General features: G+C 52.5%; 1 protein-coding gene across 3 annotated transcripts in view; it reads left to right on the top strand.

Moving 5' to 3' along the window:
- The window catches only part of MGLL (monoglyceride lipase), a 113,684-nt gene that overhangs the window by 75,750 nt on the left and 19,687 nt on the right, over nt 1-18,247 (top strand). For 2 of the 3 annotated variants that reach the window (XM_040628366.1, XM_008697811.2), the window contains exons 4-6: nt 5,653-5,789; nt 7,113-7,223; nt 17,655-17,744. In XM_040628366.1, the coding sequence (XP_040484300.1) occupies nt 5,653-5,789; nt 7,113-7,223; nt 17,655-17,744 (338 nt within the window). The remainder of the gene's footprint in view (nt 1-5,652; nt 5,790-7,112; nt 7,224-17,654; nt 17,745-18,247) is intronic. The other variant, XM_008697812.2, reaches the window with a different exon arrangement.

The raw sequence follows: 18,247 nt of genomic DNA, 5'->3' as shown, positions 1-18,247 counted from the left end.
CAGCTCCCAGCACGAGGGCACAAGCCCGGAGGGAAGGTGCCAGCTGTTTGTGCTCACGGCAGCTTCTTTGCCCTATGAGGAAGGGCTTTTCTTTTCTTTCCACCGGCTTCCCCCCACTTCCTGCGCACATGTCCCATGGAGCTGTGACAGTAAAAGCACTGGATGTGGGGTCTGGACCCCAACTCACCGTGGGCCGAGCTCCATCCAGTCTGCCCGAGGGTTCCTTTCCTCTGCTAGAAAATGGGGCACTGGAACCCTGAGTCACAGAGTCGTGGGGACCAGATGGAATAAACTCTGGGAAAAGGGCTTTGTAAATTACAAATTGCCACTCAAATATTAGGCATTGTTATTCCTGCTTTGTGAATACTTACTCTCTCTTCCCTTACTTCAGGCTGTATTTCACCAGCGTTTTCTTCTATATGAAAGTGAATACTAGGTAGGACCAGTTCCCTATTAAAAGGAAAGTGGGGTGTTCATTTCTTTCTATTCTAACATTAATAGGATCCTCAGCTTTCTGAATACTTCCCAGCAATCTCTTTTGCACATGATAGGAGTGTGGAAAATAAGAAAGATTTTGTATGAGACAAAGAGAGACTGGGATTATTTAACCATTCAACAAAGAATTACTAAGTGCTTATTTGTCATCAACAGTGTAAATGTAATACGAAGTAGGAATTTATTCTATTCACGGAGCCCTAGGAACAGAAGATGTTGCTCCAGGGTCATCAGGAGGCAGAGTGAGGGGGAGACTGGGCAGGAGACTTCCCTGTGGTTTCTGAGGGAAGGAACAGGTGAGGCCTGGTAAGCAGGTTTGCATAATTTGACTGGTTTGCATAATTTCAGCATGCTCTGGGGCACAGGGCTCTCCCCCGTTATCCAGCCCCTGGCCCCGTGGTGCTCGGGTGCTTGGGCCATGGAGCGGGTAGGGGCTTAGCGCCCTGGAGCACGAGAGCCATACACGAGGGGTGCCGGGGCTAGCGGGCTCTGGCGTGGTCAGTTTGCGTGTGGAACCCTCCCTCACAGGCAAGCTCTTTCCCTTCTCTAGAAATTGGTGAATGCTGGGAGGGGCAGTCTCACCAGGGTCAGATGTTAAAGTGTCAAAACACAGAAAATAAAAAAAACATAGTATGTAGAGGAATCAGGGTTAACGAAACTCAAAGTATGTGGGATCAAGGTCTGTGGGGCAGGGTTCTTTAAACAGATACATGGGAAAGAAGAATTGCGTTGCATGTGTAGACTGTTGTTCAGCAGGCTCCGTCTACGTGGTGGGAAAGGAAACGTATCCCATCCACCGTGGCCGGAGTCATGCAGTTAAATCTCTTTGATGCGCGGCCACTAGGGAGATACTGCCTACAGTTCATTTCAGCAGGCATTAAGCCAGCACCTACCCTCTGCCAGGCCTGTGCTCAGAGCCTGAGGCAAAAGCAGATGAATAACATGGGATCCTTGCTCAGCAGCACAGCCTGGCAAATATGGGGTACGTGCACGCTGAACCTCCTCCTTCGTGTCCGTAGCAGACATCACTAATCACACGCAGCACTCCCTTCTGCCCAGTCCAGCCAGACCCAGACACCCCCCCCCCCCCCGCACAGTACAGTGGGGGCCACAGCCACTCATCGAAGCTTTTGTCGCCCTGGCTCCAGGGCCCTCAGGCCATGGGGGAGGGATGGTGCTGGAGGAGAGAAAGAAGGCACAGTCTCATCAACGCGCACGTGTGATAAAGGCAAGAAGTGCTTTGGGGGTACGGAAGGGAAAGAAAACCACACCTGCTTCCAGGAGATTACAGCAGACTTTATGGAAGTGATCGGGTTGGTGCCTGGTCTTAAAGGGCTTGGCTCCTGGCCTGGTGCAGGAGTGAGGGCTCCGCCGCAGAGGGTGCTGGCTGTTCCCTGAGCGGCACGAGGCAGGAGGTATGGATGTGCTTTGAGTAGTGGGCAGGGGGGTGTCAGTATGGCTTGGAATGTTTCTGTCGAGACATGCGTAGGAGGCTTTAGTGGAAGCCCCGAATCTTGGGCTAGCTTGTGCAGACTGAGTTCTGGGAAGTGGGGGACATCTGGCCACTGCAGGATCAGAGCAGCTTCCAGAAGCAGAGCAGGGCAGTGCAGAGCCGGTTAGAGCCGGGAGAGTTTGCGGTGGACAGGGAGGCCGGTCACGAGGCCGTGGCTGGTGAAATCCAGCAGGGGCCTCAGCCCCCACGAGCGACTGATTCTGGAGGCTGTGCCACTGGAAATCCAGAAGGATCCAGAAGAAATCGGGTATCAGCTAGACGCAGGGACAGAATTAAAGTCAAAGACAATAGCCCTGTTTGGGCCTGAATGATTCGGAAAGATGATGGGGCCATGGAGCGCCATGTGGACGCCAGGAGGGGAGCTGGTCTGGAAGAAATTTGAGGAGCCACGGGACAGTCAGGAATCCTTCGGACCAGGGGCTGGCAAGACAGATCTGCAGCTCTGGAAAGAGCCAGGAGCCAGAGACCGCGTAGCTAGGAGACATCTACCCTGGGAGGAGAGCCAAAGCATGGGAGCCATGGACAGGAACAAGGGCGAGCTGGGGGAGTGCCTGGGGCCTCCTGCATGTAATCCATAGAAAGGAAAGGCAGATACCCTAGTGCTTAGTAACAGGAGCTAACTCCCGAATAAGCGGACCGGCGGTACCGAGCAGAAATCCAGAAATGGACTAGATTCAAGTGAAAATGGGAACTTCCGTGTATGACAAGGATGACTTCACAATTCAGTGAAGTAATGAAGGACTTTTTCAGGACTTTCGTTAAGACAATTAAGACCCATCTGCATTTTGCAACTCGACAGAAGTGACAGTTGCACAATATTGTGAGTGTCCTTCAGGCCACCAAGCTGGACACTTAGAAGCGATGCATGTAAATTTTGTGTTATGTACATGTTACCACAAAAAAAGAAATGAAACCATACAAGAACTTAACGTACAACTGACGGCACCCTTTAAAACCCTGAAGTGGAGAAAGCCTGTGTAAGCAAGAATCAAACTTCAGAAGCCATAAAAAGAAAGGACTTATTATTTGGCTATTTAAAAATAAGGATCACCTGCACAGCTCAAGTGGAAAGACAAAAGACCAACTCATATAAAAGAAACTCTCAAATATCAAGACAAAATGCAAGACCGTGACAGCAAAAAATAAGCAAAGACATGCATTTTCAGTTCACCACAAAAGAAATACAGCTGGCTCTTGAAGAATGAGACGGTGTTCACACTACACTTTCTCCCCTATCCTACGGGTAAAAACCCAAACAGTAGTCGACATGCTTTGTTGGTAAGGCTGAGAGAAACGGGCCTTCTCCATACCCGGCTGATCGAGTCCAGACCGGATATCCCACGTGGAGGGGAATTCGGCAGAAACCACCAAAGTGACATGGGCATGTCTTTTAACCAAGCAGCCCTGCATCTAGACATATACCCCGACGGCACCCCTTCACCCAGGTGAAATAGAACGCCCCCAGCCAACTGTTTAATAAATCAGAGATTGCTAGCACACACATAGTTTTCAGTGAGAGACTGCTTGCAGAAACTTCCATTCACTCACACAAAGGGGTACCACGCATTGCAACATATTTTTGCAACGAAGAAATGCTTCGAGAAAAAAACAGAAGATAACTAAAATGGTTAACCATAGGGAACAAGAGAGGAGAGGTACAGTAGATAGGCATAGAAGTAAGACTTCATTGGATGGATCTTTTTATAAATCTCTAACTGTTGTACCAGGTCAATGTGTATGGATTCAGAAAAGAAAATTAAGTTTAAAAGCAAAACTTATAGCTGGTAACAAATTTATTTTGAAATTAACAAATCTAATTGTATATCAAATTAGTAACATAAGCACCCAGAGGAAATAATTATGACATATTTGCAATAACTTGAACTTTAAGTATAAGACTCTGGCATATCATTACTGAACTATGTTCTAAGGATGGGGGGCGGGGAGAGGGGAGTGGGGAATTATTGTGGAATGGGTGTATTAGTCCGCTCCGGCTGCCAGGACAAAGCACCATAGACATTTATGTTCTCCCATATCTGGAGGCTGGAAGCCAAGACTGAGTATCGGCAGGGCTGGTTTCTTCCAAGGCCTCTCTCCTTGGCCTGCAGATGGCCGTCTTCTCGCTCTGTCCTCATGTAATCTTTCCCCTGTGCGCATGCCCTGGATGTCCCTATGTCCTAAACTCCTCCACCTATAAGGACAGCAGTCAGATGGGGTTAAGACCCACCAGAATGGCCTCATTTTAATTAAATCACCTCTTTGGAGGCCCTGTCTCCAAATGTAGTCCCATTCTGAGCTACAGGGATCTAGGTCTTCAACATAAGAATTTGGGGGTGGTGGGGGACACAATTCAGACCATAACAAGGAGTATGGAGGTTCAGTTTGGGGAAGTTCTGGTCGTGGATGGTGGTGATAACAGCACAACACCGTGGATGTACTCAAGCCCACTGAACTCTATGCTAAAAAATAGTTAAGACAGTAAATTTTGAGTTACATACATTTTACCACAATACAAAAATAAAAATAAATTTTAGGAGGGAAAAAAACCCTCAGGGGGCAAGGGAGCAGAGGGTGCCATTGAGAAGGTGCCAGCTGGTGGGCCCCTGGCTGCGGGGGGCCGGGGCGGGGTGCACGGCGGCCAGCAGGGAACAGGAGCTTGCCCTTGGCCCAATGGTGTGGGTCCTGAATTTGAGGAGCGGGCAGCCTGTCAGTTCTAAGCAGTAAGTCCTTACCTTTTCTATCTGTGAAATGAGTGTTGCCGTCATTATTCCTGTGCCAGCTGCCCCCCCGCAGAGGTGGCAGTACGGGTTTGGGCAGATACCCTGGCTGCGTGGCCCCTGTTCTCTGCAAGCTCTTTCTTTCTTGTGATTTTCAAACAGTCAGTCGCATGAGCTGCTTGCAGCCTGAATAAGGAAGGAAGCTCCAGCACGCTGTTTCTATAGCGACTGATGTCCTTCAGAGAGGGAAAACGTGGAGAGACCCTAAGAAAAGAACAAGGGGAAATGAATGGCACAGAAATGCGACAGATCATAAAATCCAGGAGGAATACACTGTGACCTAGTTTTATTGCGGCTTTGTTGAGCCTTCTGGCAAACACACTTGACTATTTTATCTCATTGTGTGTCTGTCAGATTGTCATCACTGAAAGCTATAAAGTGAGGAGACAAGATGCAACAGTTTACCTGGTGAAAGGCTAATGTTGAAACACAGCTGTGAGGATCAAAGAGCTGGGAAAACCCCAGAAAATTCTGAGCCCCATCAATTTCACTCCTGGCCACTCGATAGAAAATCAGGCCTGGTGAGACTCTGTGCACCTGTCCGTCCTTCCTTCCCTAGAAACAGCCACAAGGAAAGCATCCTGGCTGCGTGGACAGGCTTTGCAACAGTTACAGCCTGGCTTATGACTTCCCAGCTGTGTGATCTTGGGCAAGGTCCTTAACCAGTCTGTGCTTCGACTTCCTAAGCTGCAAAGCGGGGAGGGGATTCCCACGTGAGCGAGTGGTTGGAAAGAGAGGACTCCATGGGACTATCCGTTCAGGTCCTCAGTCAAGAGTGGCAGGTCATTCCGGCGGGGGGACCACCGAGCTGCAGTAGCAGACAGCCCCCTGGTAACTACAGTTCTCTCATTTCCCTTTCCCTTCCAGTTGGCCATGGACAGAGCGAAGGGGAGAGGATGGTAGTGTCTGACTTCCACGTTTTCATCAGGGACGTGTTACAGCACGTGGATACCATGCAGAAAGACTACCCAGGGCTTCCCGTCTTCCTTCTGGGCCACTCCATGGTAAGTAGACCACAGAAGAGCCCGCCCAAATCAAGCCCGGTGCCCAGCCTTGCTGCGGATGGGAGGTGTGAGAACACCGTGATGAAGAAGAGGGGCTCCCCACCCCATCTGCTCTCTGCCTTGCTGGCACGCCCCCCTCCGCATGCCCTGTACTTGGAGCTCCCGGACAGCGTAGTGCTTGGGACAAGTCAGGTTCCGCGTTCTGGAGACAGCCCCAGAGGGAGCTTCCCATCGGGGCCCAAGGCGCCAGGAGGCTGCCTGCCCGTCCTTCCTGAGGACCTCTGGTGCGGGGCCTCTTGGGAAACCAACCTTTTTCTTCAAGCTCTGTTGGCCCCTCCGTGCCATTTCATAGTGAGGCTCCCGAGGGCACTTCTCCCTGCAGAGCCATTTCTAGAGCAGGGATGGCTCTCAGTCGGCGAGAAGCCCAGGGAAAGTGCCCAAACCCCGGGTGCTCGTTCCAGCTTGCACAGTACAAATGGGAGCGGGGGGCACAGTCTCCCCCAAGGAAACAATTCCTTTAAAATCATTCAAAATCCTTTCCGCCTTTTCATTGTATACGATCCCCTAAGAATCAACCAGGTATGTTCTTTAAATCCACGGCCTGCAAATTAGCAGCACATCTACCCCTGGACAGCCTGACAGGCTGGCTGGCAGAGGGTTTTGAACTGATGAAATGGGAAGGTGGGGTGCAGTGGGGGGACTTTTCACTCTGGGGCAGGGCTTCCGCCCCTTTATCACAGCCTGTCTTGCTTCCTGTGTTTCTCTTACCTGCCCGGCCTCTGTAAGCCTTTGTGATTTCAACGCTGGTTCCAACTACCCTCAGCTTCAGGCCCACAACCAAGGCCTCATGTTTCCAGCACTATCCACACTCACCAAGTATTTTTCTTGGAACCGAAATTTCCGGGACCTTGACCGAACCAGAAAAAAAAAAAAGTATAGCGATCTTGTCTTATAATCCGATTACAAAAACAAAAATCTCATATTAAGGCTGACGGAATGGATGCATTGGGGGTCTGCCAGCTTTTGGCTTGAAACGAAGTAGGAATGTGTTGTTTAACTTGCAGCCCACAAGCAGGAACCTTATTTATATCTCTCTGAAATGTTTGCTCTTGGAAAACCCAGAGGAAAAAAAAAAAACATGTGTAATAAAATAATTGCAGATCCAGTTTACCCAACATTCCGTGGTGTCTATTCCAAGGTAGACCTCCCCAGGGCTCCGGGCCAGGCCTGCAGCTTCGGAGGAGCGCGGTGATGGTGCTTATTAGAAATATGTGCGCTGGCGGAAGCTGGCACGCGGCAACCCTGGCCTGTTCTGCTTTGCAGGGAGGTGCCATCGCCATCCTCACGGCCGCGGAGAGGCCAAGCCACTTCTCCGGCATGGTCCTCATTTCGCCTTTGGTTCTTGCCAATCCTGAGTCTGCAACAACTTTCAAGGTAAACGGACTTCCGGTGCTGGGCGAGTCCTGCGGTGCCCGGGACCCGGGGCGTCCACGGGGACGTCCATTTATGGCTAGAGTCTGGGGGAAAGGGCCAAAGTCTCTTTTTGGACTTCAAGCATTGCCGTGTGAAGGTTTGGACGAATATCAAACATCGTTGCCACCGGGGTCCCCTGCTTTCCAAATTCAGGTGTGTTTTGTTCCTGAGAAACAACAGAAGAATGATTTCCTGTGTGTGCATGTTTTATTGGTGAAAGTTAAACAGGCAAAAGGTGACACGTGTTAGGAGTCCAGCAAAATAACCTTTGTTAACAATTTGTGTCCAAGGCCTGAGCTGATTTTCATCGAATACTTGCCAACATGGGCCCCAAGTGCACAGTGAGTGGAAACTGCAGGCAGTTTGTAATGGTGACATCGAGGCTTTGCTCGCGCCCAGAGCGCTCTCCCTCTGGCCCTAAGGATGCGTCCCTTTGTTAAACCCATCATTTTGTTGCTCTGGTTCTACTGGTGTGCAGCGGCATGCGTGTGCGTGCTCGTGGTTCTGCGGCCTCGAGCTACTTTGACGAGGCAAACGAGCTAACGAGTACAGTTGACCCTTGAACAACCCAGGCACGCACTACGCGGCCTCCTTAGACACGGGTTTCTTTCAATAAGTATAGTGCTGTAGATATATTTTCTCTTCCTTCTGATTTTCTTTTTTTCTTATGATTTTCTTGATAACAGTATTTCTTTAGTTTACTTTATCATAAGAATATAACGTATAATACATACACCATACAAAGTATGTGCTGATCAACTGTTTATCTTATCAGTAAGGTTTCCAGTCAACAGTAGGCCATTAGTAGTTGGGGTTTGGGGGCAGTGTCAACGTTATATATGGTTTTCAACTGGGCAGGGGTTCAGCGCCCCCAGCCCTGGAGTTGTCCAAGGGTCAACTGTGCTACGTCAGAGCGGAACAGGTGCTTTCTCTCTGAGAAGGGAGGTGGAAGCGTGGCGTCGCAGGACTGCTTGTTGTGAACGTGGGTTGTGAATGTTACGGACCCATCTTTTAGGGGCATGAGGTTTAAGAGAGCGCATAACCGAACGAGAATAGAGAATCCTAACCCCGTGGATCCCCGGGGAAGGGTTAATCTTATGCCAATGCCAGGTGGGGCTGCTGTCTGAGCCAGTCATCAGGAATCTCAAAGGACTCCAACGGTGAGGTGGGGGTCATGGGGCCGTGGGGAACTGGGCAGCCATCAGCCCACGGCTTACCCTCCTTTCCCTGGCCTCACCGTCAAACAACAGCAGGACATTTAAATAATTGCCTTAGCTCCGATGCCTCCAGTATTCTCCTGAGGACCCAAAGAGGGGAGCATGGGACAGGGAAGGAAACCTGATAAAAATGTTTTCAAAGTGTTTCCTCCAGCCCACGGCCAGAGATGGGTGGGCAGGTCCTGTGTGCAAGCTTTCCTTTAGACACAGAGATGTCACCAATTTGAAATGGAGACAGGCTGAGCAAGAGAGAAACCTGGAGCTATCTGAGAGTTTAACCAGAGAACCATGAATTTCTTAACTTGCCGAAGAATAGAGATGCCTAGCTTCTTTGAATTTTACCCCATTTGAAGGACACCACCACTGACTTGTTGAAATCAACTATCGTTAGTAAATTTCAGTGCTGTGTGGGAGGACAGCAGCGGAGGCGGAAGCCACCCTGCCTCTGCCGTGGAAAGAAATGAAGGTCATGCACAGACAGGCTCCTTCACGGTCATTGACATGTGCAAGAGGACAGCTCCCATCATGACTGTGATTATAGAGCATGAGGCCGAACCACTCAAATCGAGGGTCCTTTTCCAAGTAGAATAAGCAAGAGCAGGACCACGGTAGAGAGGGCAGTTCTCATGGCAGCCCTGTGCTCTGATTGGGAAGATTTACTCAATGCAGTGAGCACCAAGCTCGTGCCCTGCTTTCCTGTGCGTTACCGCCCTTGGGAGAAGTTGTGACCTTGCTTTGCAAATGGGAACACTGAGGCTTGGGCAGAGCGAGGGACTCGCCAGGATCACACAACTTTCGTGATTGATCTGAATCTGGGGCCGTCCACTCTCCATCTGGGATGTTTCCCCACAGAAGAAAATAGGTATTTTCTGCCGTGGACATTCTCCCTTAGAGACAAGCCGGAGACCCTGGGGCTTTCCAAATAAAATGCACAAGGGGGTCATGGCAGCAGGGTCCAGAAGTGGGCCACAAGGCTTCCCCTCAGAGTCGCTGGCAGAGGTGGGACTTCCAGGCAAGGCTGCCAGCGTGACCTCTCAGAGCACTGTGCTAACAGATCACCTTGTCAAATCAGGAACCAGCCATCCCTGGGGGGGTACTGCTCTCCTCTTATTAACCAAGACAAATTGGATTTCCTGTTGCCCCCAGACCTGAGGACACATCCTCCCCACCATGAACTCTGTTGCTGCCCCTGGGTCTTGGGCAATTTTGACTGACAGAGTCTCTGATTCCTTTGCCTACCCGCCCCCGGGTGACTTGATCACCCCGCACACATCTAGTCTCGTCTGACAACCTTCCTGAAAGAGTCTCATGGAATCTTTGTTTAAAATTTAAACATCATTAGAATAATACATTCACAGGGTTCAAAATTTGAAAAATGACGAGAGGACAGACAGTAGGCAGTCTGTCTGCCTGGTGGAGGCGGGCAGCCAGAGTCTCCGTCTCCTGGACACACGGGCACGCTCCGTTCGTTCCTGGGTTTCACACAAACGAGAATACCCTCTCTGTGCTTTCTGCTGGCTTGTTCGTTTGTGTGGGTTCGCCTTTAATTGGTCGTTTGACTCTCGGGGCTACCTCCAGGTTAACAGGAATAGTTCGGGATAGGTCCTGGATTAGGTGAGGTCTCCATTGCGCACCTCAGAGACGGCCTCCCAGAGACCACCCCCACCTGAGAGCTGAGGTGGAGGAGGGGGCCTTCCCGGGGCCAAGCCACAGAGCACAAAGCCGAGTCCTGGCCTCGCGCCTCCTCTCCCGGAGCTCAGCCCATGGACTGTGCCAACGGTTTGTTTCATGGCACCGAACTCCTGCTGGAGAGATTCCCCGAATCCTCGAAGTGGACAGCGATGAGGCACCTGAGTCTTTGAATGTAGACAGGCATGTGGAAGAGGACAGCCCCCACCCCCTGGAATGTGGGAACACCGATCCCCCTGCCAGACCGCACCCCTCCTTACCCCGCCAGACCTGCACACATCTGGTCTTACCTCCCTGCTCCCTTTTCAACAAGCTGCGGTATATTTAGCCTGGAGAACAGACAAAGAGGACAGAGGCTTCTGGCCCCCAAACACTGTCTGTGTTTAGAATGTGATTGCACAAGGGAAGGGACAGCAGGGGAAATTTGGAAACAATATCCAGCGTATCAGAATGAGTCTCAGCTGCTTATGAAGCCATTTCCTGGGGATTATCTCCACGTCCCACACCGTGGGGGCAGGAGGGCTAGAGTCATTCCCAGGGCACAGAGACGAAACCCTTGGCTGCCCAGCTAGTAGGGTGTGTGTGTCCTCACTTGGCCTTGCCCTGGGATAGCATGCAGGAACTCGGGCAGGTTGCAGAGCCACCCACTTTCCCAGGCAGGGGTGATGAGGAACACCTGAAATCCCCCTGGGCAGTGCGTAGGGTCAGGGCAGGGGCTGAGCCTGCCGGGAGGGTAATCTTCTAAATGGTCTTCTCTGCTTCTTGCCTAGAGGTTGTCCCCTGGGATCCAGGGTCAGGGTTGCAGGAGCCAGTCCGGTGCTTCCAGATGCTTCCACTCCCCATCAACTGGGGCACCTAGCCAAGTAGAGAGAAGAGAGCTGCCATGAACCTGGCCCTTGGTGCATGACCTGCCCTGTCTCAGTTCCTTTCCACCCAGTAAGGAGAGAAAGGCATTCCCAATTCACAGACGAGAACATGAGGCCAATTGTCTTGCTCAAGGTCTGCTTGTGCCCCAGCCCCGGCCGGCGGGCAAGGCAGGATGCACCCTTTCACCCCAAAACATGCCTGCGATCAGCTTCCCTTGACTTGAGCACATTCTCATCTGTTTGTAGTCACTGGGCTCCAGAAGGCCCTGGGGACAGTCTGAGGGCTGGGGGTGGAGGGGAAACAGGAAGCATTGGGGGAACATTGCCACTCCTTCACACTTGCTGTAAAGTTAGACCCAGAGACCAGGACTTAAACTGGCCCGTGAATCTGGCAGCTGTGATGTCCCTGGAGTGGGGGAGGGGGGCAGGAGGTGTTACCTCTGTCCTACAGGTGTCTGCGCTGCCGCAGCTGGGGGTTCAGACTTCTAGATGCTTGGCATTCAAGGACTGAGTTCATCTCCCCAACACATCTTTGGGGAGCCCATGCTATGCGCCAGGCACAGGACAGGCAGCAGAGAGCAGCTGCTTCCTCCTTCCCAGCTCTGCTTACAGAAAAGGCACAAGGCACTTTCTAGTCTCGGCTGGCCTGAGGGTGCCTTCCTCCCCCACCAAGAAATTCTGGGCTGACCCTTGCATGGATGTCACCCTCACAGAAGGCCTGGAGTTCTGGCCTCCTTTTGCATAAGTCAGCTTGCTGGAGCCACTTTAGAAGATCGCCATTATAATTCCCTCCCTCGTGTCAAGTCTCTCAGTGGCAGAAGCTTAAAAATGATCTTAGGGAGCCATTAAAACCTTTCGGATCAATAGAGGCATTTGTGCAAGTCACTAGTATTTAAAGTGATGGGCGCTGCACTTCATCCAGGAATGCCCCAAGGGCATGTCAAGGGCCAGTGACACACTCTGGTCCCTTGCTCCTCAAGAGCTGGACCTCACTTCTGGGAGAGTTGTCCTTTTGGGGGGGTGCCGTAGTTTGGGGTTCTAGCTGTGACCATGACGGTTGTTGCAGAGCTGCGGGTCATACTTTTCCTGAAACCTTCACTCTGAAAAACATCGGCAGGTGCTCTCTTCAGTCAGCCGAGGAATATTCGTTGAGTTTCTCCTGGGGCCAGAAGCCAGGGATGAGCTCTGTGGGAACCGGGTCTCAGGTACCCTCCCCAGCAACACTTCGAGGTTTGTTTCATTATCCCCATTTGAGAGATGAAGAAACTGAGGACCATAGACTTTTTTGGTGATTCAGAACCAGAGTTTGAATCCAGATTTGCCTGGCTCTCCGTCTCCTCTTTCTGGGGTTGGGGTCTGGCAACTTTGTGCCCATTAGCTGTAGGTCTCTGCCCCCCATTATCCTTCAGTGATGAGACCGGGGGTCCCTGCTAAGTTGGCGCCACTGGGAGCTCCTTTGGTGGCACAAACCTGACTTAGCCTGTGGGAGTCAGGACTGGAGGAGGTCTCACCTCAAGGGGCGCTATCTGGGGTCGCCCCTCCCCGGAGCTGGATCCGAGGCTCTCTCCACACTCTTGCAGGATTATCCGAAGAGCCTGAGTGAACTGGCAACGAGAAGGTTATGCTCTTCTATTCCGATTTCTTCATGGGTGAGCCGCACGCCTCCTGGCACCTCTACCAGCTTCTTCTGCCTTCCCTTGGCAGTCGACGGGGGCTCTCCCGGCTGACGGTGGAGGCTTAGGGAGACGATGGTGGAGGCTTAAGGAGACGATGGTGGAGGCTTAGGGAGACAATGGTGGAGGCTTAGGGAGACGATGGTGGAGGCTTAGGGAGATGATGGTGGGACGCAGCAGCAACCACCTGGGCAGCCTGAACAGAGTTGATCCTCAGGGTGTGGGCTCTTTCCAGCCCTTCCCACCCCCCCCTCTTTCCTTACTATGTGGCCCTTCCTTCCCTCTTACCCCCTTCTCAGCCCTTCCGGCTCTCTTCATCAGCACAATCAAGCCGCTGCCCCTGCTCGGTTCCTCTGCCCTGCCTCACCCTTTCCTCCCCCGATGGCCTTTAGGCTAATGGGATAAACAACCCCTGAAAGAACAGCAGGGAAAGGGAGTATCTTTTGCAATTGCTCCAGGCATTCTGCCCCTGCAACTGTCTTGGACGTTTTTGTGGGGAAGAGGCTAAGCACCTAACTCTTCTTTTTAAGCCACATTGTCATCAAAAGATTTGCCTCTACCCCATTGTTAGAAATGCGGTGTGAAACTCACCATGCAGCTTTAGGAAAAGAGCTGAGAGTCAGGGCTGTCCAAACACCTTTTATCACGGCTCCTTCGAAAGTGCCCTTCAGAGATGTCCGTGTGCCACCGCCAAACCCTGTCCAAACCGCGATGGGATGGGAGCACTTTCTCTACTCTGGCTGAACGCTGGAATCACCCAGGGAGCTTAAAAAATATATATTGACACCAGAGCCCCACCTCAGACTAACTCCATCAGAATTTCTCAGGGTGGGCCCCGGGAAGAGGCATTTGTGATGCTTCCCTGAGACACGCCAGCTGGCCGCCCGTCCACCTTCAGAGCGCGCAAGAACGCCCTGGGGTCCTGTGAAAATGCAGACCTTGATGCGATGGGCCAGAGTCCCCAGGAGCCTCTGGTGCTGCTGCTGCTACTGGCTGAGGACCACGCTTAGAGCAGGGAGGCCATGGACTATCGGGAAGGTGGAGGCTGGATGGGGCTGCCGTGCCCACTACCAGGAGGCTAACAGGTTGGAAGGACCAGAAGGTTCCAACAACAGTGCTGTCTTCCTGGGAAGGCAGGGTGCCACAAGTCGCTCCAAGGGAACCCCTGAAGTCAAGAAGTCTCCCTCCCTGGGCCTGTCCTGTGAATGGTATGTCAGGCCTCTCCACGGACTCTCCCTGGGGCAAACTCACAGCCAGGGCTGAGCCATCTCTCAGCGCCAAGACCCTTCTGTTCCCAGGGTGGCGTCCTGCAGAGTTGAGTGCCAAGACACAACCAGGCTGAAGAGGGAAAAGGCCACGGTGCCGGCAGCCTGCCTTCCTGGAGGGTCTGCCCCTCATCTGTGCTCATGACTCAATCACCAGTTCTTGTTGTCCTAGCACTGGAGTCATACCTACTGTCATGAGCTGGTCCTTTTAGGTGCCCTCGCCCATCCTGAACCCACGGGTGCCAGCTCCCTTAGAGGAGCAAAAGTGCTGCTGCCCTGGGAGTCCTTGTGGAAGAAAGCATACGGCTAGTCACATCCAGTGGCCCAGGCACCTGCCACCTCCCGTCCTGAGCCTGACACGTCCTTGCCCTGTCTCCTCCTGCTTGTTCTCTGGGGGAAACGCCTTTGACAGCTGCAGGAGGGAGCAGGCTCTCCAGCACTTGGCTCACTGGACTCGGAAGGGGGAGGCATGGCAGCGGACTGATCTGCCGTAACTGCTTAGTTTCTTCCAGATGCCAAACCCTGCCATTGTTCGTTTTGGGATTTTTGTTCGTTTTTTTTGTTTTGTTTTGTTTTGTTTTTAAGATTTTACTTATTTATTTGAGAGAGAGAGAGAGTACGAGTGTAGTGAGGGGGAGGGGAGGGATGGGCAGAGGGAGAGGGAGAAGCAGACTCCCTGCTGAGCAGGGAGCCCGATGGGGGACTTGATCCCGGGATGCCGGGATCATGACCTGAGCCAAAGCAGACGTTCAACCAACTGAGCCAGCCGGGCGCCCCAGGTATTTTGTACAAAGCAAATACTTCCCCAGAAATGGGCCCCCTCTTTTATTTTTCTTCCAAAACTCTTTTCCTAAAGTTTCCTTTAGCTGTAGAACGTTTTTCTGTTAAGAGAAAGAAAAGTATTCTCTTGGAGAGAAGGCTGTCATCCTCTGCAGCAGGTGGGGTCCTTCCTGGCCCTCTTGTAACCTCCCTCAGCCCTGTGAATCCAGGGCAAGGATGGTGCGAGCCACCGTGCTGCTTTTTCTGATCCTTGTCAAACTTAACTGTCAGCATCTTCTCCTGGAAATGGGGTCTTGGCACTTTGGGGGCATAAGTGTTTTGGTTCAAGAAGCACCAGTGGCAGGAGCATAGATTCAAAGATGGAGGTAAGTCTGTCTCCTCACCACCGGCCGGCCCCTGTGTGCCCGAGTCCACGCAGAATCAGGTGATGACGACAAACCACAAATTGTTGGCAAACAAGAAATCTGGTGGTGGGCTTAGGAGCACCGGCATGGATGCTGTGTGGACTCCCTCCTTCTCTTTGCTGTAGAGCTGGTATGCCCCCGGGCCTTTTCCTGGCTCTCTGGCATCTAATCTGGGAATAGGTAGGAAACTGAAGGGCAGAAAAACCGCGGTGTCCTTGAGCAGGCCAGGCCAGACCAGACGGCCACAGAGGCCAAAGGTGTCTGGCGATTCCGAGGCATGGCAGGGTCACACACAGTCAATCATCAGCCCTCAGGCCCAACTCAGGGAGCATGGCAAGAGTCACTGAGGACGGCAAAATGTCTAGATGCCAGTTGTGCAAACTTTGGGATACTCATTAAGTTCTTCCCTAACAATGTCGCCCTTGGGCAGTCCCGCTGAAGGAAGTAAGTCCCACAGAGTCCATCCACCCTCCCGATGCAGCTGGAGCCCAGTGGGGGCCATGGGGCACAGCGCTTTGCCTCCCTGCAATGTGTGGCAATGCGCTCCTCACCTGCTCTATTTTCTCTTCATTTAAACTTTCTTTAACCTTTAAAAGCACAGATCCCAACTCCTGAATATAAGTTCCCAGAGGAACCTCCAATTCCTGGAGTTCATAGACATTTGGAAACACCCAAACCCTTTCCTTTGTCATAGCTCCCCGAACTCCAAGCCGTCCAGGTCCTGTGCTTGTCCTTGGGGCTAGCCCAAACCCCACCTTGACTCTTGACCCTGCCCCACAGGTCCCGTCCATCCCATGAGGCTGCAGTCTGTGTGGCCAAGTCCAGGCCCCTCCCCAGCGCTCCAAGGTGGAATCCCTAATATTTCTATGCTAGACTGTCACAAGTCAGCTCAGGGCTCGGCGTGGTGCCGGGCGCGTTGATGGCAGTGAGTTGACATGCATGGGGTTTGCTGGCTTGGGGTGCAGGGAGCGAGGCTGGTCTTCGAGGCACAGAAAGCTGACCATGTGGCTCTCTTGATGCGGCTGTGTTCCTTCAGGAGCAAAGCCTTTTTTCTTCTCTGCCTGATCCCTGGCTGTCTGAGAGGCAGTTGTGTGAGGTGACATCCTGCTTGTACAGCCCGAGGACACAGGACGTTTGAGCTCTGAGTGTCAGGGGTGGGAGAGCACGGCAACTGTCCCCACAGAGAGCCTCAGTGGCGGCTGTGTGCGGTCATCCACGGGAAAGGTTAGGCCCCCACTACACTCATACGGACAGAGAATAACCAAGGCCAGGGGCGTGAGAGGAAAGCACAGTCTCGCCCAGACCCTTACCCCCATCCCAGCTGGCCGTGGGGTGCACGGCCGAGCCTGTTTCCTTGTCTGTTCAACGAGGATGAACCCTCAACCTCATGGCATCTGTGTCAGGATTAAAAGACCGGGCACCTACAGCTGTGTGCGACACACCGAAGATTGTCACTTGGTAGATGCTAGTGCCCTTGCCCCTGCCGAGGGCACCGAGGGGACATCACCTCTCAGCTCCGTGATGTGCGCCTTCCACACAGACCGAGAATTCACCGCTCACCACCTTCCATGGGATTCTAATTTCAGCATGTCACAGCTCACTTGTGAAATAGCATTTTCACCCCAAGTGTCTGTGCGCAGTGCAGAAACGAGAAGAGCCCCCCTCTGCAGGCAGAAGTGTGAGATCCAGGCTCACACTGTTCCTGGTAAACACCAGATCCTGCAGGACAGATGGGGTGGGGAGGCAAGGCTTGTCCCTGCATGGTGTTCAAGTTCAAGGAGCATGGATTAAGCACCTACTGTGTGCCGGGTGCTCTTGCACACAGTGGTCCTCTGGGGGAGTGCCAAGGTCCCCATTGGCAGCTAAGGAAAGGGAGGCTCCATGATGTTCAGATCTTATGCCCGAGTGCGCAAGACGGCACAGCCAGGGATCAAAGCAGGTCTCTTTCCCTCTGCCACACGTCTCCTGATCAGGCTGGTGACTATTTCTGTTTCCTCCGAGAGAAACCAAGGCAATCCACAGATTCTTCCCGACCAGAGCTGGCTCCTCTGGGGTCTTCTGAGCTTTCCCACTTCACAGGTGATCTGGGTGATTCTGCTCCTGCTGTGTATTTTTAGGAACCCCAGAGAAGTGACTCGTGCCTAAGAGCTCAGCTAGGCAGCTCCCGCAAAGAATTCCAAAACACAACCGCCAAGCAACGGCAGGGAGGGCGGCCACACAGGATCCAGAGCAGGCAAAAAATAGACGTGGCATTCCTGCCATCAGCCACGGCAGCCCACGTCCCGCCCGGCTCACCCACGGCACAGACCCGAGCCAGGCTACCGGGAGGCTGTCTGAATCAGAGCAGGGGAGTCCCGGGGTGTTCAGCCTTGGGAAGAGAACCTGGCTGGGGTTCAGCTGGGGCATCCCTTTCCTTAATTTACTGTAAGCTGTCCCGTGGGCAGAGCTGGGCGTGCACGCCACTGAACTCACACCCCTTGTTTTCCCCTCTCCGCTAGGTCTTTGCTGCGAAAGTTCTCAACCTTGTCCTGCCAAACATGTCCCTGGGCCCAATTGACTCCAGCGTGCTCTCTCGGAATAAGACAGAGGTGAGTCTTTCTGAAAACCTGGGGGGACCTGAGGCTGGTGAAGGACTGAAGGCAGCAGCCCCCATGGGAAAGCTGAGTGGCAGTTCCATCCGTGGCTGTCTGCTACCCTTTCGCTGAGGCCCTGTGTGAAGTGATGGGGACATGAAGATGCATGAGGTGCTATGTGGCTTCGGGACTGGGCGGGAAGGGACAGGTGGTAATGATGCCCAAGCTGTGCCCTGAACATGCAAAGGAGCAAATCAGATGAAATTGTGTGAATCAGCCAGGTCTCTGTGGCTGCAAGTGACAGAAACCCAACTCAAAGTGATTCAAGCAAAAAGAGGTATTTATTGGTGAATGGAACTAAAGGCTTCAGGTATGGCTGGATCCAGGGGCTCAAAAGTCTTGTTCACCATCTGTCTCTTCCCATCTCTTATATCCCCTGGTTTGGCTTCATTCCCAGGCAAAGTTTCCCCAAGTGGAAGCAAAGACGTTCACCAGCAGCTTTACCTAAGCAACCCCAG

The sequence above is a fragment of the Ursus maritimus genome, unplaced genomic scaffold (assembly GCF_017311325.1).
Source record: "Ursus maritimus isolate PB19 unplaced genomic scaffold, ASM1731132v1 scaffold_14, whole genome shotgun sequence".
NCBI classification, from domain to species: Eukaryota; Metazoa; Chordata; class Mammalia; order Carnivora; family Ursidae; genus Ursus; species Ursus maritimus.
This window is presented reverse-complemented; position numbering and strand designations above follow the sequence as displayed.